At 48.5% G+C, this 23,352-nt stretch overlaps 1 protein-coding gene and 1 long non-coding RNA gene across 3 annotated transcripts in view; one reads left to right on the plus strand and one right to left on the minus strand.

Annotated features, from left to right (window-relative positions):
* The window catches only part of LOC133109738 (uncharacterized), a 31,424-nt gene extending 17,926 nt beyond the window's left edge, over positions 1 to 13,498 (plus strand). The window contains exons 2-3 of the long non-coding RNA XR_009704786.1: positions 1,253 to 1,438; positions 13,226 to 13,498. This is a non-coding gene — a long non-coding RNA (uncharacterized LOC133109738). The remainder of the gene's footprint in view (positions 1 to 1,252; positions 1,439 to 13,225) is intronic.
* LOC133109737 (metabotropic glutamate receptor 7) overlaps positions 1 to 23,352 on the minus strand; it is a 212,547-nt gene that overhangs the window by 35,269 nt on the left and 153,926 nt on the right. For both annotated transcript variants that reach the window (XM_061219273.1, XM_061219274.1), the window contains exons 6-7: positions 20,084 to 20,284; positions 13,236 to 13,375 (exon numbers count right to left, since the gene is read on the minus strand). In XM_061219273.1, coding sequence (XP_061075257.1) covers positions 13,236 to 13,375; positions 20,084 to 20,284 — 341 coding nt within the window. The remainder of the gene's footprint in view (positions 1 to 13,235; positions 13,376 to 20,083; positions 20,285 to 23,352) is intronic.

Here is a 23,352-nt window from a genome sequence, read left to right on the forward strand (position 1 = left end):
AGAGCGGAATGAAAAGCCGCATCACACCTGATGATGCATACAGCAGGCGGGAGGGCAAGGCATGCTGGGGCAGTCCTGAACCAAACCCCACACACACACACACTGCTTTCCTCAACATACACACACACACACACACTGCTTTCCTCAACACACACACACACACAGCTTCCATCAACACACACACACACTCCTACATACACACACACACACACACACACACGCACACTGCTTTCCACAACACACACACACAGAAAACAAACTGTTTTCATCAAAACACACACAAAAACACACACACCGCTGTCATCAACACACACACACACACACACACACAGAAAACAAACTGTTTTCATCAAAACACACACAAAAACACACACACTGCTGTCATCAACAGCCTTTTAATCCGCAGCATGTGGAGTACCGAAAAAAAGGATTACAATTCCCTTTATCTCGCTAATCTCTCTCCCTCTCCTTTCTCTCAGTCTTCATCTCTCTTCCTCTCCCCCTCTTTCTTCCTCTCTGTCTCCCTCTGTTTATTTCTCCACCTCCATCTCACTGTTTTTATATCTCCCTGTGTACCCCTCTCTCTCTCTATTTCTGTCTCTTTCCCTCTCTCTCTCTCTCTTTCTCCCCCCCCTCTCCATCTGTCTAGCCCCCCCCCCCCCCCTCTCATTACACTCTGAACCATCGCACGCACCGTCGCGCCCAAAAACACACAAAAACGGCTGACGCCACAGATCTCAGAGAGTCAGCCTTTCTAAATCCCTGTACGGCGCTGATCCACAGGCCGCAGCCTTTCCAAATCGACTCGGCAACCGCGAGCCGGACCGGCACCGCTGGCTTTAAGAGTGGCGTCGTCAAAACCCCCGGCCCTGTGTTCAGCTGAAGCCCCGATCCAGTGCTCTCTCACACAGACGCGAGGGACCTGCACACCAGGAGCGCACGTCTCGCCCGAATCAATTATTTACCTTTACTTTCGACGTGTAATGTCTATCAGAGAGACCGCGGCGGGGGTTTCGGCTGCCGATGAACACTCCGAGTCGTCCCTTCTGCTGCTGCCCCCTCTTTTTGCAATTTAACTTTTTCCGAACGATCCCACGATCCCCGATCGCACAACGCCCCCAGGGCTCATTCTATAAGCAGTCCCAACTTTCCTATCTTTCCAACCGCTCATTAGTCATCAGTTCACGGAGTATATATATATATATTTTTTCCCCCCATTTCCCTCGATGACATCTATACCTTATCCTTTAAGGAGCTGAGCTGCCGCCGTCTAATGAATGTGCAGTCTGAGGGGGCGCGGGAAGCCCCCAGTGCTGGGGTGAAGATGGAAAAGTACAGCCCGAGAAAGAGGATAACATCTCCGACTCTACTGGAGCGTGTGCAGAGGAGAGCACACGGCCCACGGTGACATATACGTACACACCGCGCCGCAACAACGGTAAACAACTTCTGTTTCGCTCAGCTTCCCCGTCTTTCTCCATCAATATCTCCCGATTTAGCCGGTCCCGACACTCATTCAGACTGACCGGGAACTTGCTTCATCTCTGTTGTCTCTGAATTCCATGTATTGTTTGAGACTGATTCAGACCAATTTGAAAACTTGTATCTGATTGACCATGTTGGTCACTATGAGCCTGCACCCTCAGCCAGCCAGAGAATACATTTCCTCTGCTGAGGCTGGTTCTACCCTGTACTAACTCAAGTACTGTTGGGTAGATCCAGATGGATCATCTACTACTAAGTGTTTCTGGCTACTGTCACCCAAGTGAGGGATGTAGGCCATGATTATGACCTGCATGACTGTAATGCACATTGTGACCACCTTTTTTTATTAAATCTGCTATATACATGGGGCGGCATTGGCTCAGGCGGTAAGAGCAGTCGTCTGGCTGTCGGAGGGTTGCCGGTTCGATCCCGCCCTGGGTGTGTCGAAGTGTCCCTGAGCAAGACACCTAACCCCCAAAACACTCCTGACGAGCTGGTTGGTGCCTCGCATGGCAGCCAATCGCCGTTGGTGTGTGAATGAGAAGCATCAATTGTACAGCACTTCGGGTAAAGGCGCTATATAAATGCAGGCATTTACCGTTTATACGTACATACACATTCGATTCGATTTGAGAAACGGCCAGTGTATAATTTACAGCCGACCGTACCTTTTAAACCATCGCCCATACTCAGGCGTTCCTGGCTGCGGACCACCGCTCAGTGATATCTCCACAGGCCAGGGAACGCAGGGTCCTCCAGCCCCCCCCGGTCAGAGGCCTAGGCCGCACGCCTCCAGCCCCACACGACCACCCCCCCCCCTCCACAGCGGCGACACCGTTAATCCACAAGGCCCTTTCAAAGCCCGCGTAATTTTCTGCAGAATAATAATAACTCCCTGACCACGGAGCGGCTTACACTCGCCGGCTTTCATTAGAGTCATTCAAATGAGCTGCCAGGAGCCGGGTGAACTTCCCCCCATAATCGATTGATAAGCGGGAGAGAATGGACGAAGGGGAAATCATCTGTAACACATACATTAAATCGCTAAGCCCACAAGTAAGTTTCACGCATAATTTTCTTTTCTATATCCCCTTCATGCAGTCTAAAGCCGTGCTGATTTAAGTCGGCCGTGAGATGGACTCGACCGCTGGCCTCCAGAGCTGAGGACCAGGGGATGGGGATCCCCACGGCGCAGGACTGGATATCCCTGCTTTCAGCTTTAGAGCTGTCTGTCGTTAGCCAACAGCAGTCAGTTAATTACATTACATTACATTATTGGCATTTGGCAGACGCTCTTATCCAGAGCGACGTACAGTTGATTAGACTAAGCAGGAGACAATCCTCCCCTGGAGCAATGCAGGGTTAAGGGCCTTGCTCAAGGGCCCAACGGCTGTGCGGATCTTATTGTGGCTACACCGGGATTAGAACCACCGACCTTGTGCGTCCCAGTCATTCACCTTAACCACTACACTACAGGCCGCCCCACACTTCACACACGCCTGCTCAGTTAATTCCTAATTCAACCTCCAAACTCGATGCTTTTTCTTTATTTCTTTTCTTTTCTAATTACGCAGAATGTACTATGCAAAAGCGCACGTTCCCTGTGAAACAAATGGAAATGACTCCTATTTGCCAAAGATTTCATAGCGTACCGGGAAATATCCTGATTATTTCTGTCATATTGCAATATTTTATATATATATATATATATACACACTCAGTGACTGCTTTATTTGGTAGACCTGTACACTGGCTTGTTAATGCAAATATTTAATCAGCCAATCATGTGGCAGCAACTAAATGCACAAAAGCATGCAGACGTGATGAAGACGCTCAAAAAACTCAAAACAACGGCGGTTCTGTGGGCAAAAACTAGTTGTTAATGAGAGAGGCCAGAGAGAAGGGCCAGACAACCACAAATAATGCAAATAACCACAACAGTGGTGTGCAGAAGAGCATCTCTGAGCACACAATGCGCCAAACCTCAAAGTGGACAGGCTACAGCAGCAGAAGACTTAATAAGTCTAAATAAATATGTCTAATACCTAATAAAGTGCACGCTGAGTGTATATTCAGCACATATTCACAGTGTAAATGGTAAATGGTTGGCATTTATATAGCGCCTTTATCCAAAGCGCTGTACAATTGATGCTTCTCATTCACCACTCACACACCGATGGCGATTGGCTGCCATGCAAGGCACCAACCAGGAGCATTTGGGGGTTGGGCGTCTTGCTCAGGGACACTTCGACACAGCCCGGGCGGGGGAATCGAACCGGCAACCCTCCGACTGCCAGACGACTGCTCTTACCGCCTGAGCCACGTCGCCCCCGAATGTCGGACAGCGTGTTCGATTCCTGCGAGATTGAGGCAGGGTGAGTGGAGAGCACTATTTTTGAATGTTCATTAGCCTCAGTTCTGATCTCCACCTGAAGCAGTGCGGGCCCGCTACCCCGGTGAAGCTTCGCTCCTCTCCCAGAGCTCATCATTAACACAGCCAGGGCGCTGTAATGAGATTAACTGCCCTGTTGCTATGGATACAAAACAGAATTCCTCTTCTTGGCCTCGAACGTCGATTCTTAAGTTTCCACACGCCTTTCCCTTTTTTTCGTTTTACCTCCTACGAAGGCGGCAGACTGAACTGCGTTGAAACCAGTTGACAAAATGGAGCGCGCATTCAAGGCGGCTTCACGGGCTCCACAACCGTTTATTTTGCGCCCGACACCACAGACAACCCTTCACCGCCCCTGCGCTTTCCCATTTGCACCGGGGAAAGAGGCTTGTTTTTTAAAGCAGCCTTATTTACGGGCGATGCACGCGCTGTGTGACTATACCGTCAAACGGCACCGCCTTCATCAGAGCTGTCACCTGGTTGGCTGTCCCCACCCCCCCACCCCCCCACCCGGCTCCGCCCACAGACTTAATCAAACGGAGCCTCTACGCTCCGCTGCGCCCGTTTATTGGTGTTTGCAACAGTGATTAAGTTCCCTATTCAAACCCCCCTTTCCCCTTAAACACCCCGCCGAGGGCCAGCGCCACGCGGCCTTCACACACATCCCCGCCGAATTACCGCCAAACAAAAGCCGGCGGGAGAAAGTTTAAAATCGAGGAGGGCGTCTCGGGCATGAAAGGATAAGAGCGCGAAGGCGCATTAGCATTTCAGATTTCGATTTTGATTCACTCCCAAACGCGCAGGAAGATAATTTGATTGCATTGTGCGGACTTCCTGGCAATCTCGGAGAGAAGCCGCTTTCTACACTTTCACACAAACCTGCACCTTTTTCCCCCGCGCAACAATGTGGAGTTGCTATGGCAATTTACATTCTGATAAAACGCGAGACCCCTTCGCGTGCGGACAATGCAGGGGGGGGGCGCGAGCGTGGGGGAAAAAAACATTTAACGTCGCCGGCAGTTCACACTCGCGGGAGGGATGACCAGCTGCAGAACCCACACAATTATGTTCCCATTTTCAAACCGTTATTTTATAACTCGGAGGAGCGGAGGAAAACACTTCACGGCTCTGCGTTCGGGAGTAATGCGCTCCGCATGCTAATGTTTATATTTTCCAGGCACATATTTTGGGATGGAGGTGGTTACATGTCTCCGCGGAGCTCGCGCTGATTCATGCGCACGCTGCAGACTGAGACGTGGCCACTTCCTCTTCAGGAACCTGCTCTTTGGGCATTTGCTGATGTGCTTCATAAAAACAGGACTGGGACAGTGCTCACTCTTTTAGGAGGGCTATGCACAATCTCTTAGGAGATTTCATTACATTACATTACATTAATGGCAGTTGGCAGACGCTCTTATCCAGAGGGACGTACAGTTGATTAGACTAAGCAGGAGACAATCCTCCCCTGGAGCAATGCAGGGTTAAGGGCCCAACCGCTCTGTGGATCTTATTGTGGCTACACCGGGATTAGAACCACTGACCTTGCCTGTCCCAGTCATTTACCTTAACCACTACGCTACATGCCGCCCTTATTTCAATTCAACAGTGCCTTTCCATTCCAGCAAGTGGCACAGACAAATCTTACAGGGGAGGGGGGGGCTTTAGTAAAACAGACACGTTCCACGAAAGTGAAACATTTACAGGGTATTTTACATAGTCCGCAGGTGTTCGGGAGCCGAGGCTCAGATCCAGCAGGCTGCCATAAGTTCTGGGAGAGCTGAGCTGCCTGGAATGTGGTGTCACACAGGGTAGGGCATCCGAAGAACTGAGAGATCCCCTCCACTAATGAACGACCACCATGACATGGTTCTATTATCCCCCTCTTTGTTCGTAATGACCATCAGGACTTCAGGACTTTCTTGAGGGTCGACATCCTCGATGTCCGGCAACGCACTACACTTTACCTCCCGTGTGCCTCCTCCAGAGGAGCCGAAGGTGGGTGGCATGGTGCCACAGTGGGTAACACTGCTGCCTCACGACAAGAAGGTCCTGGGTTCGAGCCCCGGCCGGGCATTCTGTATCGAGTTCTCCATGTTTTGCATGTTCTCCCAGTGTCTGTGTGGAGTGTGCATGTTCTCCCCGTGTCTGTGTGGAGTTTACATGTTCTCCACCGTGTCTGTGTGGAGTTTACATGTTCTCCACCGTGTCTGTGTGGAGTTTACATGTTCTCCACCGTGTCTGTGTGGAGTTTACATGTTCTCCCCGTGTCTGTGTGGAGTTTACATGTTCTCCACCGTGTCTGTGTGGAGTGTGCATGTTCTCCCTGTGTCTGTGTAAAGTGTGCATGTTCTCCCTGTGTCCGCGTGGGTTTCCTCCAGGTACTCCGGTTTCCTCCCACAGTCCAAAGACATGCAGGTTAGGGACTACAGATAAAAATGAGCTCATTAGCTAACTCTGGCACATTCACACTGATGTGGAAACTGAATTATGATTAATGTAATGAATGTCACAACGATAAACAAACAGTATTTTACATGTAGCGCAGTGCGTGTGGCTCTGTGGGATCCTGGGACTTATTGGTGTACGGTACACAACTCCATCGACCGCGTCATGCTCTGCAGACAGGAAGTAGACCTGAAGCAGCGCTCAAAGGTCAACCCTCCCGAGGTCCACCCTGACCTTTCTGGAGGCTGGGATCTGGCTCCTAGGAGCAGGGGGAGTTATTTGGGGTTTTAGCGTGGAGGAGATTAAGGCATGTGGGTTTCCCTCACACTTAATTGCAGAACTAGGTCAGTCCCTACGGTGATCAGGGATGTACATTTCCAACAAGAGTACCCTGGTGCAAGCGCATATGTGTTGTGTGTGTGCGTGTGTGTGCATGTGTGTGTGTGTGTGTGTGTGTGTGTGTGTGTGTGTGTGTGTGCCTGTGTGTGTGTGTGTGCCTGTGTGTGTGTGTGTGGGAGGGTGGTGGGTGGGGGTTGGGCACCTTTGCTTTCATGTGTGAAAGAGAGAGAGAGCGAGAAAGAAAGAAAGCAAAACGAAACACACAAGTACATGTATCAGCTTCATGGTGGGACCAATTTCACTCTAAACATGCAAAATTTAAATCCTGACAGTTGCCAAATCGTGTATATTGATTTATTCAAATAAATTACAACAGTAGTGATCCAGGTTTGTTCCAGAATGTTCATTCAAATGTGCAGTAACTCGGCAATAGCAGATACAGTTAATAACATGTTATCTTGGGCTATGCGCAGAAAACAAACTTTGGACGGGTCACATATCTGCCCGTGTCTATGGGCTGCAAGCCAGACTTCAGGGCAGTCATCGAATGCTAATTATTTTCAACCGAGTGCTGAATACGACTTTATCTCAGATGTTAATTTGTCCAATTACGTTTGCTCTAATAAATTGGAGGGACGATGTATAAAAAGGCTCGTGATTCCTGCAGGGGTCATCTGATATGTCTGTAGGTCCCTCAGACGAAGGCTTTCAGGCTGCACTTTGACATTATTTTCACTGATTCATTTCAAAACAAACACGATTCCGTCACTGTCCCGATACTCGCACTTAACCGTGTTTATTCCTCCATGCACAGAGAATTTTTATATTTTACATAAGCAATGGAACAAAAATTAACAGAGCCCTTAACGGCAATTAAGGCCAGACGTAAATGCGTGAGGACTGAACCCACAAGGAGCTCTTATTGCACATGGCGGAATGGATAAAAGGTTACAGAGACATGCAATATTTATCGCCCTCCCCAAGAAGCGCTTCCCCATGTAAGCCCAGGACCGAGCAAAAACATTATTACATTATTGATTCGCTTAGCAGACACCGCTAACTAGGACAACGTATTACCGAGTTATAAAGCGTGATATTTTTCCAAACCGATCATAAAAAAAGCGCCTTGGGGTACAACAACGACGTCTCTGCTGGGATCTGAATGTGAGGTTACGGGTAAACACTCTGTCTCCGAACCCCAACTAGCTAGCGCGTCTGCGGAGATGCACGCTAGCGCAGTACAGAAAAACAGCATTATTCACTGGCACTATCCTGGTCAGGGCTGCCTTGCGGCCTTCACAGTGTGGGTAGACCTCACGCTCACGCCCAGGGCTCTTAAGGGCCTCCAAGAGAACACAAGTTTTCAACGGAAATAAGTTTGCGTAACGCCCAAGCGTTATTTATATCTCTGCATGAGCGCGATGCGTTAAACGCTGTCTGTGCAGAGGGCAGAGAGGTGCCTTTGTCCCTATTCCCGCACTCCTGGGCTGGACCGTAAGCCCATAACGTTATGTTTGTCTCTGTATGAACGTGCTACACGACACACGCCGTTTACAGACACGCTGTCTGTGTGGAGGGCAGAGAGACACCTTCGTCCCTATTCCCGCAGTTCTGGGCTGGACCGTAAGCCCATAACGTTATGTATGTCTCTGTATGAACGTGCTACACGACACACGCCGTTTACAGACACGCTGTCTGTGTGGAGGGCAGAGAGACACCTCCGTCCCTATTCCCGCAGTTCTGGGCTGGACCGTAAGCCCATAACGTTACGTATGTCTCTGTATGAACGTGCTACACGACACACGCCGTTTACAGACACGCTGTCTGTGCGGACAGGGGCTTTTTCCCGCACTCCTGACCACCTGAAGTCACGTTTCCTCACTTCCGAGGAGCAGTGGCGGGAGGCAGGCTCCAGCGGGGCCTGTGTGCTCTCCGCAGGTTGCCGGGAGACGGATCCATTCACAAAGCATTAGCAGCACACCACAACGCCACCCTCCGCCACAGAAACCTTTATGTTTCACTCTCCCTTCTTTCTTTCTTTCTTTTTTTCCACAGCTCTCGCTGTGAGCCGACTCCCCCGTATATATATATAAAAAAAAAAAAAAAAAGGAATTCGATATTAAGAGACGCCTACGCGAAATTAAAGCACCCGGAGTTTAACTTTCATGAAAGGAACACGTTTAAAAATAAAAAAAAGAAAGGGCAGCGACAATCTCCTGTGAGCAGCCTCTGCATGAGAAGCGCTTAAGGCCTGCGGATTACTCCCTGTGTGGAGGAGCTGTTGTGAGGCTGCGGTGGGAAGTGTTCAGCGAGACTCCAAGCATTGCTCACTTGCTTAGCAGACCCCCTTTTCCGCAGTGACGCACACAACTCCCCGTTCGCACATTATCCTTTTACACAGCGAGCGATTTACTGGAGTGCACCTTACTCACGGGTACGATGGCTGTGCCCCGCCTTGGGATCTGAACCAGCAACCTCTGCGGTACTGCCCTGTTTCAGAGCCGTGATGTTGCATGACCTTGTTTGTGGGCCCTGTGCCAGGCAAAGCCCCCTGCTTCCTGTGCCCTGATCTCAGATCATGCTGCTTAATGGGCCCTGATCTCAGATCACGCTGCTCCCTGTTCCCTGATCTCAGATCACGCTGCTCCCTGTTCCCTGATCTCAGATCACGCTGCTCCCTGTTCCCTGATCTCAGATCACGCTGCTCCCTGTTCCCTGATCTCAGATCACGCTGCTCCCTGTTCCCTGATCTCAGATCACGCTGCTCCCTGTTCCCTGATCTCAGATCACGCTGCTCCCTGTGCCCTGATCTCAGATCACGCTGCTCCCTGTGCCCTGATCTCAGATCACGCTGCTCCCTGTTCCCTGATTTCAGATCACGCTGCTTAATGGGCCCTGATCTCAGATCACACTGCTCCCTGTTCCCTGATCTCAGATCACACTGCTTCCTGTGCCCTGATCTCAGATCACACTGCTTCCTGTGCCCTGATCTCAGATCACACTGCTCCCTGTGCCCTGATCTCAGATCACGCTGCTTAATGGGCCCTGATCTCAGATCACGCCGCTTAATGGGCCCTGATCTCAGATCACGCCGCTTAATGGGCCCTGATCTCAGATCACGCCGCTTAATGGGCCCTGATCTCAGATCACGCTGCTCCCTGTGCCCTGATCTCAGATCACACTGCTCCCTGTTCCCTGATCTCAGATCACGCTGCTCCCTGTTCCCTGATCTCAGATCACACTGCTCCCTGTGCCCTGATCTCAGATCACGCTGCTCCCTGTGCCCTGATCTCAGATCACGCTGCTCCCTGTTCCCTGATCTCAGATCACGCTGCTTAATGGGCCCTGATCTCAGATCATGCTGCTTAATGGGCCCTGATCTCAGATCACGCTGCTCCCTGTTCCCTGATCTCAGATCATACTGCTTAGTGGGTCCTGGACAGGATGTGTGTGGCTGTGCACTTTTTAAATTTTCTTAATGAGACACAATAGGTTATTTTCTGTCCTCATGTTGAATCCTCATTATGCATGTAATTGTACTGTGTGTACGGGCATATCCACAGTAGGTTACTAATTATAAAAAAGGAAAATGGATAACTATCAATACAGTAAACACAACCAAACACTCCAAAAAAGGCCCTCCATAGTCTCTTGCAGTGTCCTACTTTCTGGCTACGCCGGCACAGATTAAAAACATTTGCATGCGTATCCGTGCACACACACACACACACAGACACACACACGGCTATGGAGGGAGAAGAAGCCTCTGTAACACACGGCTCGTTTCCGGGTCTTTCCCCCCCGCTGCCGCGGAGGCGATATCTCTTCCCCCGCCACCCCTCGGCCCGGTCGTTATACGAGCAGAACCGCACCGCACCGGGAACGTCTCCGAGCCCCCTAATTGTTTCTTGCGTGTATTTACGGCGTATCGCAAAACAAACAAAGCTTCAATTAAAGCTACAGCTGTGAGAGGCGGCACGTGAGGCACTCGGGAAATTAACTTCCGTTCTTGGTGGAGCTCCCCGCGCTTACGCGGAAGCCGCCATTATATCTCATTTGATTGAAACCGTTACCATGTAATCAAAAGGCACACTTCTCATTCGCCACACGTACGGGCGAGGCCTACGGCAGCCTCGCGCGTTTCAAACGACGCGTCTGAGGAACCGGGCTTGAAAGGGCCCTTTTCAGTCTATTAGCCCTTCAGGGAGGAGAGGGATGTTGAGGGGGGAGACGCACGTATCTATACCTGCACCGGCACCCGCACCTGAGGAGGAGCCCTGCTGTTCTCTCCGTCTCAGGGCTAAGGGGCAGATGTCTGCCCGTGTTAGCGGTGCGGTACGAGCACAGACCGACACACACCCGCAGCCTCCCGCTTCCTGTTTACCTTGCCCAAGCCAGCGATGCAGTAAACCGAAGGGTTTTCTCAGGAAACAACCTCCCAATGTCAACGTGCCGGCCTGCGCTGAGCGGTGCTCAAGAAACTAACAATATAAAACACTGCTTCCTTAATTAAACGGGTCACCGTTTTAATGAAGCAGTGCGCCCCAATTACTGTATCCACTATAAATCTTTCATCAATATTTGAGAGAAAATATACAAGCATGAGTACTAAGTCTTCAGCTAACATGATTATGCCACTAATTGTTTAAAATGAAGACATTAATGAAATATTTATGCCTGGTGCATTGCCTCTCAGAATGAAAATGTTGACTGATTTCGATGAATATTTTGAAAAATAATATATCAATGAATATGTGAATGGACCTCGTTTGAATAAAGGGTATTTTCTACGTGCTATCTTACTGTAGCCTTGCAATATTGATGTATCCTCACTTTGGAAACCTTGACTTCTTTATTAATGACACTGTAATGAACGCTGATTAAACCCAAACTAAGTAAACAATGCATTTGTTAATGATGTGGCGTAAGCTCATTAAATCATGCTACGCTACTTTCGCTCACTCCCTCTATTGCATTGTCACCTCTCCGTCTTACGTCAGAACACACTCTTTCACTTTCTCCCGGACAAAGCCAGGTCTTGCCTTTCGCGGTGAGAATGCGAGCGGAGTCCTGGAGGCTACGGGAACTTATATTTGCAACAGTCAACACTGTGAGTCCCAGAGCCTATTATCAGTTGTTCAGCTCCTGTGGCATGCCTCTCTGTGACGGTATTGATTTTATTTTCCTCTTTACCGCTGTCTCCAGTAGGTAGTGGCGGTTTTCCGACCATGTTAAATGCAACGTCCGTCCACCACTTGGCTTAAAAGCATCTGCCGAATACCTTCCTATATTGCAAATTACAGCAGGGTTTAATTGTTTTAAAGACCTTGGGTTGCAATGAAACCCGTGTGATGGACCATTTACCATTGTACTCTTTTCTGGCTTTTGTTACTGTAATAATTTGGATCACTGCCCATGTTACCAGCACACTAGCCATGTACTAACAGGTGCACTGGTTATGAGCGGCAGAATGTGCTCAGAAATCACTGGAAGCAGCTAAATTAAATAAAGTACACTTGATTCCCATTATATCTGTAAGGAATATCCTCAGATCCTTAGTTTCAGGGTGGGAACCAGTGCAGGGACTGTCAGGTGCTGGTATCAGCGTTTGTGTGAGGGCACAGATTATTTATATCCCAGAAAACCGCTTCCTTGAGTTTCAATGCCTCTGCCTAGTAAATAAAACTACGGGACAACACAGCTTTACATGGAGGCGCTCTCACTTTACTGAACAAAAACAAAAGTCACGTTCTGTTAATAAACAATGAGGTGTGTGTTCAATTACGTTCATTCAAAAAAAGATAAAGCATTTATTTGTGTATTTACCGAAACTGAGACGGCGAATGCCCGTCGACGCAGAGTGATTAATTAGCAGATAATTCACCACACGGTGCTTTCATGAGCCTCGCGCTGAAGAAAGGAAGGGAAAGAGCAGGGTACGGCACCGCCGTTTTGGGGAACGGGAGTGATTGGAGCGGGGGGGATTCTGCCAAACCATTAGGACCTGATAACAAACTTCAAACCAGAAATTGGCAACGCCTGCCAGCTCTATTATACATTTGATGTGTTCATAATAAGCTGTGCTCCCCGGGGCCAAGAGTCTATCCGTACATTTGCGCAATCTTGAGGTTCAATTAGAGGCTGCCCGTCTTTTAAAGGCACTGATTATAAAGACACGCCTTTAAACTGTCTCTGGCAATTATGTGGAGGAAATGATGGCCCGCTCCTGAACAGCGAGGCGCGCTGCGTCAGCACAAACGGGCAGTTCTGCTCGTCTCCGGGGCCATGTTGGCTCAGGCAGTAAGGAGCAGTTGTCTGGCAGTCCGGGGGGGTTTGACGGTTCGATCCCGTCCTGCGTGTTTCGAAATGAGCAGTTGGGGGCTAGGTGTCTTGCTCAGGGGACACTTCGACACACCCAGGGCAGGGATTGAACCAGGAACCCTCCGAATGCCAGACGACTGCTCTTACCGCCCGAGCCAATGTCGCCCCAAATGGGTTGGTCTGCTATTTTTCATGAAGCTGTTCCCCCTCCCTTCCCCCTCTCTTCCCCCTCTGTTCCCCCAGGTGTACTCACACTGAGCTGCAGGTTGTCCATCCACTGCCCCACCACCTTGTATCCCGGAGAGCTGTTGTTGTTCATCTGGTACTGGAACAGGTCGTAGCGTCCCGGGGCGTCTCCGTTCCTGTTGAACGTCACCGAGGTGCCTGCACTGCCTACAGGAGGAGAAGACGATGACACGTGAAGATCGCCCAGGGAAGACGATGACGTGGAGATCACCATTTCACACACTTTCCTCAGTCCAGGGCCATGCTTTTCACACGGCTTGGCGCCCAAAGCGTTTTTTTATGGAAACAGTTAACAGTCGTGCTATTTTTATGGTACTCTTCCCTTCTTCTCCATACCTTTGTGTTTCAGTGACACAGAGACTGTTTGTGTGTGTGTGTGCGTGTGTGTGTGCATGTGTGTGCGTGTGTGTGTGTGCGTGTGTGTGTGTGTCTGTGTGTGTGCATGTGTGTGTGTGTGTGTGTGTGTGTGTGTGTGTGTGTATGCACGTGAGTGTGTGTGTGTCTGGTCTTAGCTGATACACCACTCTGGCTAACAGAGCTCAGGAGTCTAGCCAGGACATAATTAAGTTACTGTTTCAGAAAGTGACAAGCAGGATAAGCCTTTTTGGAGAGCTGTGTTGGCTGTTCAAAGACAGACTCTATGGGGAATGACCAAAAAAAACTGGTGTTTTATCACCCGTCACTAATTAGTCCACATCAACAAGTTGCATTTAACTTGTGAGTAGTTTTGCCTAAAATAAAGCTCAGTGGTACTGTTCACTAAGAAAGCTAAGTAGCCTGATTCACAGTGCGCACCTAAAGCGTGGCGCTAAAAAGTTATAAAATAAAATGAACTCTACGTATTTCCAAGGGCCAGAGTAGATGTTCACATAGGTTTTTTTTTCAGAAGAGCAGTTTTTAAAATGTCGGTCCAGATTAAGGCGAGGCGTTCGGTGTTCTGCGGAGAGCCGCCGTGCCATCTTCAGCCGGTTCATTATCCGTCCCTGAACTGTCTGCCCGGGCACAGGCATGGGGGGAGGGGAGGGGAGGGGAGGGGAGGGGAGGGGGTGGCGGGGGCTGAGGAGCTGTCTCAGATCCGTAAGCACAGTCACGGGGCGCCATCCAGACAGGCAATTACCGTCCTGAGCGCAGGTGTGAGAGCGTCAGCGGGCAGGTACAGTCACCGGCATCGTGACCGCCGACACCGAGCCTTCCGTCTAAAGTCCGCTAGCTTAACCAACAACAGCGACAAGAAACAAAAAAACCCCCAAAGCTCAAAACAGTCCGGAGTGTGTGTCAGTTGCGTCCCTTCTTTCAGCGTATCTGTGGGTTTCCCCCGAAAAATATACGGCGCACACGTATCGCCTTTATCGATTTTCCCTTCATAGCCGGGATCGTGTGGCTTTTCAAACGCTGTCGCTGGGCAAAGAGAGCTGTCAGTCACTGGGGGGGAAAAAAAACAAAACACAAGCCCGTCTCTGAGCTCAGAGCGGTGCTGTGGAGCTAAGCACATTGTTTTCAACGCTTCTTCAACGGCGGCGAAGGATCTGATGGACTCCGACACAAATTGACAGCTACACACCGCCGGCTGCGCTCAGCTCCTCTCAGATATAACGAGCCGTTTCTTCTCACGGCGGCTTTAAGGCCTCGCCACACCTCACAGGGCCTGGGTGTCACCGCAGGGCTCCCGCTGTATCAATGGCTTCCCCCCGTTAGGCGTCGCAGGACAATGGCCCACATCGGCAAGGTGGTGTAATTGGTTTCGAATTCAGAGGTAAAGGTACAATAGGTAAGATTTTTGCGTTAAAACATCGTCACAAAACCATTGTATGTCCCTTCCTATCATTGAAAAAAGGCTCGGGCCCTCTGGCCTGTGTTTATCTTTAAATTCAGGTTCCAGAATGTACAGTCGATGGCCCGACACTCTGTACCAAAACATTGTATAACTGTACAATAACGCAAGCTCATTGGTTGAAAATTGGTTCTAATTGCCACAGCCAATGGCGTTTCAATGTCAGCACGTTCACAGAGAAGGGGGAGGGATAAACAGTGTTGTGGTTTGAGCGTGTTTGTTGGCGCAATTGCTGTCTTGAACGTTAGAAGTCTGAAATTACCCGTTGTACCTTTAAGAAGCGTCTGGCAGTGATGAAGACTAGAAGGTAATTCGTAAACACGACGGTGCATGTTACAACGTACTGTGTATTTCGCTCCCAGTTTGAACACAAAATGGTTTACAGGGTCTTTTTCACCCTGTTGGCATTCACAGTGCTGCCGCAGCTTGTGTATAACGCTGTAAATATTTGATTCAAAAATAGGTCTAAGATTAGTATGCACAGAACTATAAAGTCTTTTCATCTTTACACTGGAGGCTAGAGAGAAAAAAAAAGAAAAAAAAAAGAGTTAAAACTCTGAAAAGTGGCTAAAGCAACCAAACTCAAACTTTGCTTTACCAAAGAGTGTTTTTCCACATTTTCACATCCGTTCGGGTGTTGAGGTTCACACTCACGCTGAAAATGGACCGTTTTAATATATCATCTACAAGATGAATTCCCTCCCACCCCCCCACCCCTTTTAACTATTTCAATGACGCCCCAGAAAAAACTGTGTTTATCTGTGTAATAATGGTCTTTTCTGAAAATGAAGACCAGTCCACTTCATTCTAACCCGCTACCATCCTGTTCTGTTCTCATGTAACACGACCCCAGGTATCCGTGCAAACAAACTTATTTTTAGGCTCCTCCCAGCTGTTATGTAATTGGCCCCCGTGAACCACGCTTATTAATTCAGTTCCAGCCCCCGCCCCGCCCCACCCCCCACTGACTTGGCAGATTCATTAATTGCCCCATTATGTCTGCACACAGTGCAATGTCATGTTTTTTTTCCATCTTTCCTGTCCTTTGAAATGTAATATTGTTCATAATGATTATGCCCTTTGATCTATGCACATCAAAGGCATTCATGAGCAGGCTTGGCATCGGAAACCACCACATGCCTCTGCCCGAGGTTTCCTTTCCCTTTTTTTATTTTTATCAATAAGCAGTCTGAGAAATCTATTAAAAAAACAGGAGGCAGCCCCAGAAATACAAAAAATAATTTGTTTATTGCCGAAAGCCGACATATGAACTTGCAGAGTTTTACGATGCACAGGTTTAAAGATAAACGTCACTCACCGCCCTCCCTGAGCTATTTATGTTCATAGTGAGCATAAATGGACCGTGAAAATACCAAATGACCATTCTTTTTTTTTTTCTTCTTTATATCAAGGAATTGTAAGAGCAACATTCCGCTTGATGTCGTGATGTTCAAACTTACCGTAACTGTCATTTCATTAAACCGATTACATTGTACGGTTGACATTTATTGCAACTGTCATTTCCTTAAATTGGCATTTACCTATAATGAACATCAAATTGGTATAGAACTGATCATTAATTTCCTGGAGAAGACCTGTCTATTTCTCTTAAAATCTGCAATCCAAGCTCCTACATGAATATCCTTCACTTCCTCATTCGCAGGTATGTGCCCCAGTGCTGGGTCCCGGGGTTCTTCTGTTTAAGCATCTTTACCTATTTTCAAGTACAAAATAAAACTAACAAAACTTTATATACAGCATTGTGTGAGTGTGTGTGGATAGGAGGAGAAGTCCAGATGTGATGTGACTCTAGATGAGAAATTCATAAAAGGACAGGATTTAACAGGATATAACTCAATCACTTATCACCAGCTTCAGCCAAACAGCAGCTACCCTTCTCCCAAAGAGCAGGCCTGCTATGGCGAGGACATCAAAGCCAGCGCTGTCTTTTGATCTGGCGTGGCACTGATGAAGATGACCTCAAAGATCTGCACTTAATTGGGGAGGGAAAGAATCTGATGCCCGAAACCAGTCGCTTCCGTGACCCAACTGAGATTTCAAAATGTCCTGCCACGATCAAGTGTCTAATAGAAGTCAGGAAGAAAATTTCATAACGTACATTGCTCAACCTGAGATTCATTGAATAACTCCCAAGAAACTTGGATGGAGCCCAGGCAAATGTTAAATTTAAATGCAAGTAAACATGTTTTGGAGACTAAGAGACTCAAAGGCAAACCTATTGGCCATTTTGTTTCATTGCCCATGCATTACACAGCCATGATCACACATAGCCTGACTCTGATGATGTCAGCAATATTCTCTGTCTGATATCATCCAGGTTAATAGATCTGTTTTTACACCAAATCACTTTTCAGATCTTGGGCTGACCTGAACACTGTATTCTTACCACTGAAAACAGTTTTAGACCAGTTTTAGACCACGTACAGTACAATACTATAACAAAGGACATAATATTACTAATACTGTAATATAGCACAGCAACTCCTGTTACAATCAGACCCTCCTGTTGCTAAGTGGGGATATCAACATGGAGCTGAGTATCTGCTCAGCCTAAAGAATCAGTTGGAGATATCAACACTTAGCTGAGTATCTGCTCAGCCTAAAGAATCAGTTGGAGATATCAACACTTAGCTGAGTATCTGCTAAGGCTAAAGAATCAGTTGGAGATATCAACATGTAGCTGAGTTCTGAGAAGACTGAATAATCAGTGGAATATCAACATGTAGCTGAGTTCTACTAAACCTGAATAATCAGTGGGGATATCAACATGTAGCTGAGTATCTGCTAAGCCTGAATAATCAGTGGGGATATCAACTTGGAGCTGAGTATCTGCTAAGCCTGAAGACTCAGTGGGGATATCAACATGTAGCTGAGTTGTACTAAGCCTGAATAATCAGTGGGGATATCAACTTGGAGCTGAGTATCTGCTAAGCCTGAAGACTCAGTGGGGATATCAACATGTAGCTGAGTTGTACTAAGCCTGAATAATCAGTGGGGATATCAACATGTAGCTGAGTATCTGCTAAGCCTGAAGTCTCAGTGGGGATATCAACACGTAGCTGAGTATCTGCTAAGCCTGAATAATCAGTGGGGATATCAACATGTAGCTGAGTATCTGCTAAGCCTGAAGACTCAGTGGGGATATCAACACGTGGCTGAGTATCTGCTAAGCCTGAATAATCAGTGGGGATATCAACATGTAGCTGAGTATCTGCTAAGCCTGAAGACTCAGTGGGGATATCAACACGTAGCTGAGTCCTGTTGCTGTTACGGAACTCATCCTTACCCCCGCATGCTCGCATTAATGGCTTTTCAATATCCAGCAAGGGAGTCAGTGTGGCCTTTTGAATATGTCCCCAGTATGTGGGAAATGTCAAGGAAAAATTTGATTCTGAATGCTTTTTGTTTGCTCTGTGGGAGGGTCCTAATGTTCTTGGCCGCTCGTGAAACCAGAAGCTGTTCTCCACAGCGTGAACGGAGAATGGTACTTTCTTTCAAGGCTTAGCATGCAGTTTGCCTTTCGCTTCCTACCCCTGCAACCCCCCCACTTCCCCTCTTACCCATTGTACTGCATTATGGGTAATCAGGACGGCTGATGAGCGAATCTCTCTGCGAACCCCACGCTGAGGCATTAGCCCGTGCCCCCGCCCGCCCGCCGCCTGTGTCTGAACGGGAAACAGATCAGCGCAGACGACACGGGAGGCTGCCCGGAACCTTCCGCACCGCCGCCCGCCCGCCCGCCCGTCTCCCTCACAGCTCACAGACCCCCTCTTTCTCCTTTTTCGAGAAGCCGTACCTTCTCGTTTCATTTCAAAAAGCGCGGAGCGGCACAATTCCGCCTTCGTGATTGATGAAGGGCTGAATTATTCATACACGTGGCAGCAGACAAAGGAAGGGCAGGACATTTTAAGTTGAACGAACATTAATTTCGTTTTATCGTATTTGTTTATTTGTTCTTTTGATATCTGAAAACACAATACTTTCATTTTGGGCAGCAAAGGGAGGGAGCCAATGAAACAGATTAATCTGGCTGGCTACTAGGAATGGAGCTGTCATCAATATGTCAGTCAGTTACGCAATTTGATTACGTATTTATTCATTTTTCTTCCATTTCCTGTGTTAGGACAACCGTATTCTATGCGTGTATCCTATTTCTGCATGCCTCATCTGATTCACAGCTGTCAGGTTCTTTCATGTAAATATTGACACAATAATGTTCATAACAAACCTGAGCCAGATGATTATTTGAAGTGCTTCAACCTTTCAGATACCAGTTGACAGTAAGAGTCTTTGTGTTCCATGGCTGCATTTTTGTCTTGCACAGGACTCTTATTTTTAATGGTGTGTGCTGCAAGCTCTTGCAATATATGAATATTCTGAATAAACATCACACACACACACAAACACACACACATGCACACAAGGACACACAGACAGAGATACACACACACACACACATACAAAAACACACACGCACACACAGACACGCATAGACAGACACGCATACACACACAGCGACACACACAGAGACACCCTCACACACACACACAGACACACACATATGCACACACATACACACACACACACAGACACACACACATAAAGACACACGCACACACACACACACACACAGATACACTCACTCACACACATGCATGTACACACACACACACAGACACACACACTCACACACACACACCTACAGACACACACACACACACTCACACACACACACACACAGACACACACACTGACACACACACACTCTCTCACGCACACACACACACTCACACATACACACACACACTCACACACACACACACACACACACTCACATACACACACATACACTCACTCACACACACACACACACACTCAGATACACTCACACATACACACACACACTCAGATACACTCTCTCACACACACACACACACACATACACACACACACACACATTCAGATACACTCACAGACACACACACTCACACACACTCACTCACCGTTGAAGCTCACACTGCGGATGTACTTGAGGAGTTTCTTTCCCCCAGCCAGGTCCATCTCGGGGCAGATGCCGGAGTACTCCGGGCACAAGTCCTTCTGCATGCTGTGCAGGGCGTGGGCCATGGCGTACACCGCGTCGATCACAAACTGCACCTTCCCCTCCTGCTCGTATTTGGAGTCCATCCCGATCCGCTCCTTCCCTGCAGGAGAGGGAGGGGTCGGGCCGTGAGAGAGAGACGACCAGCAATCAGATCAATCATTCACTCAATCGATCAATCAAAGTCTACTCATACAGTTTACAGCATGTGTTACGATATGCTTCTCAGCTCGGCCCAGCCCAAACCCCTGTAAAACAAGCCCAGGGCTACAGTAGCGAAGGAAAAAAACTCTCAGCGGCACAACTTCAGTCTGCTTCAACGGCTACGCAACGTTAACGCGGTCCACGCCACACACTTTACAGCTGCGAACTGTCGTACTGCTACACGAGCACTGGCAGGTGCATGACTTCAAAGGCAAGCCTTTCCTTTGGTGGGACCGCGTTAAATCCCAGCGTCGGTTCGGGAAACGGTCTTAAACAGTTTTGTGACAACGGCTTTGGGCTTTACCCCGATCGCAACACGCCCGTTCCTGGTCCGAGCGCTGAGACTCCTTCCACGCCTCTCATACATATTGCATGCGCGTGCGTCCCACCGGCCTCCCCTCCAGGTGGAGGATGACATGAGCAGAGCCGCGTTATTGTTCTTCTGATCTGACCGGGTGCGGGAACGCCATCCCCGGCTTACCTGTCCTTCGTTTAATTGCATTTTAATCTCAGGGGGGGTCACATCCTCCAATCCGCTTCCTGTGGATATGCCCCCTTCATCAAGGCTATTTTGACAGAGTGATTGCAGAAGGTTTAGTCCAGGACTTTAGGACAGGAAAATGATTTAAATGCCCTCCAGTAATACTCAGCCCACTGTCGCAGCCAGGCAAGGAGCAGTGAAGAAAAGCAACAGGCTTTTAGCTTCTCTAAAGAACTTTACCTTTTCTCTTTCTTTAGAAAAGAGAATAAAACACAAAAGCCTCAACATTATATATTCAAAAGAGGGATCATAATCAATATGTTTCTCTCTTCCGCTTAGGGGCAAATATGATGTGAAAGGACCGGAACATGAATTTATTACTTTACTTCTTTCTTTCTTTCCATATCTACGCAGAAATAAATTGGATTTTACATCAGTTTCATGTTTGCCATTCTCATAATTATTATTAGAGCAAATGGAATGTAGGTAATTGCGTGTGAAGGTGCATGTGAACATGCAAGGAACTGTGAGTGTGTGTGTCTGTGTGTGTGTGTGTGTGTGTGTGTCTGGGTGTGCGTGCGTGTCTGTGTGTGTGTGTGTATGCGTGTGCGTGTGTGTGTGCGCGTGTGCCCATGCCTGTCTATGCACGTGTACGTGCCTGTGCATGTACGCGCGTGTGTATGTGTGTGTCTGTGTCTCTGTGTTTCTGTGTGTGTGTATGTGCGTGTGTGTGTGTTTGTGTTAGTTATGGATGTGATGCTTTAACTTGTGGAAGAACCTATGCACTTGTAAGTCGCTTTGGATTAAAAGCGTCTGCTAAATGACAAAAATTTAAATGTAAAAATGTTTGTGTATGTGTGTGGGATGTGTGTGTGTGTGTGTGTATGCGCATGTGCGTGTGTTTGTGTGTCTGTGTTTCTGTGTGTGTGTGTGTGTGTGCATGGCTGAGTGTACCACCATGTACTGCATCTTTCATCTCATTCCACACTTTGTACACTAATTTCTGCCTCTGAACATCTAGCACCCTGCTGGTGTTTTTGATCAGAATTTTTCTCAATGACTACCCGTCAACATCTGCACGTACATATTTACACAGACAGACCAAAGGCACACACACACATGCACAGATACACATGCACACACACACACACACACACACACGCACACACACACACACACACACACGCACACACACACACTCACCCACACACACACACACACACACACACACACACACACACACACGCATACACGCACACACACACACTCACACACACACACACGCACACACCCACACACACACACTCACCCACACACACCCACACACACACACACACACACACACCATCGCTGGCACATCAACAGACTTCCACACAAATTCTCCCAGGAACCCCACGTGGCCGGGCCGGACCTGGGCATTAATGGAGTCTAACTTTAATGGATTCTCCTTCAAGGATGGCCTAATCGTGCACCTCGGCTACATCTGTTCCCCTCCCTGTGATTTGTGCTCCCCTCTCACACTGTCAGGGCTCATTCTGGGAGCCCTCCCCCGCCCCCCAGGCTCTTAAAGCTGGCCCCGGGTGCTTCCTCCAGCTCGCTCCAGAGTCATTACTCCAGGCTCATTCCTGCCTATAAGATGGAGGTACCCTTCGTTTGGGATACCGAGCAGGGGGGGAAGGCCACTCTAGCATACCATGGGAAAGATCCGATAGTGGCGGCCTGTAGCGTAGTGGGTGAGGTACGTGACTGGGACCCGCAAGGTCGGTGGTTCGATCCCCGGTGTAGCCGCGATAAGATCCCGCACAGCCGTTGGGCCCCTGAGCTAGGCCCTTAACCCTGCATTGCTCCAGGGGAGGATTGTCTCCTGCTTAGTCTAATCAACTGTAAGTCGCTGTGGATAAAAGCGTCAGCCATGTAATGTATTGACATGTAATGTAATGTAATGCACTCTCCCCCCCCCCGTATGAGTCACCAGCGGTGGGGCCAGCGCTCGGTCACGTTAACAGGAGCCCGTCTTTCGGACAGATCCCTCCCTCGGCTTGTTAATGGAGTGACCTTGCCGGATCTGAAGCCACCCGTGAGTAACCTCGGTGACTAAGAGACTCCGGGGAGCCAGCGGGAGTGCGGCCTGACGTCAGGGAACTGTCACTCTCGCGTAAAGCAAACACGCAACTTTTCTTCTTGGGTGACTTCAGTTTCCGAACTCCAGGAATCTCTGCGGTATTGAAAAGCAAGCAGAACATTTGGAGCCGGGGAGAATTAGACGAAGGTGGATGTCATTGTGGTGCAGTGCAGACTTATGACTTTTGCATTGCAGGCTCCGTGGCCTTATTTTTGGGTTCTCCGTATGAGACCCAAAGTCAATATATGGATCTTACGTCTGACATCCGATGTGGATAAATGGATGTTACATATGACATCGATGTGGATAAAGATGTCACACACAACATTAATTCAGGAACCGTACCGTGCTTCTCAACACTTAG

The sequence above is a fragment of the Conger conger genome, chromosome 14, assembly GCF_963514075.1.
Source record: "Conger conger chromosome 14, fConCon1.1, whole genome shotgun sequence".
Lineage (NCBI taxonomy): Eukaryota > Metazoa > Chordata > Actinopteri > Anguilliformes > Congridae > Conger > Conger conger.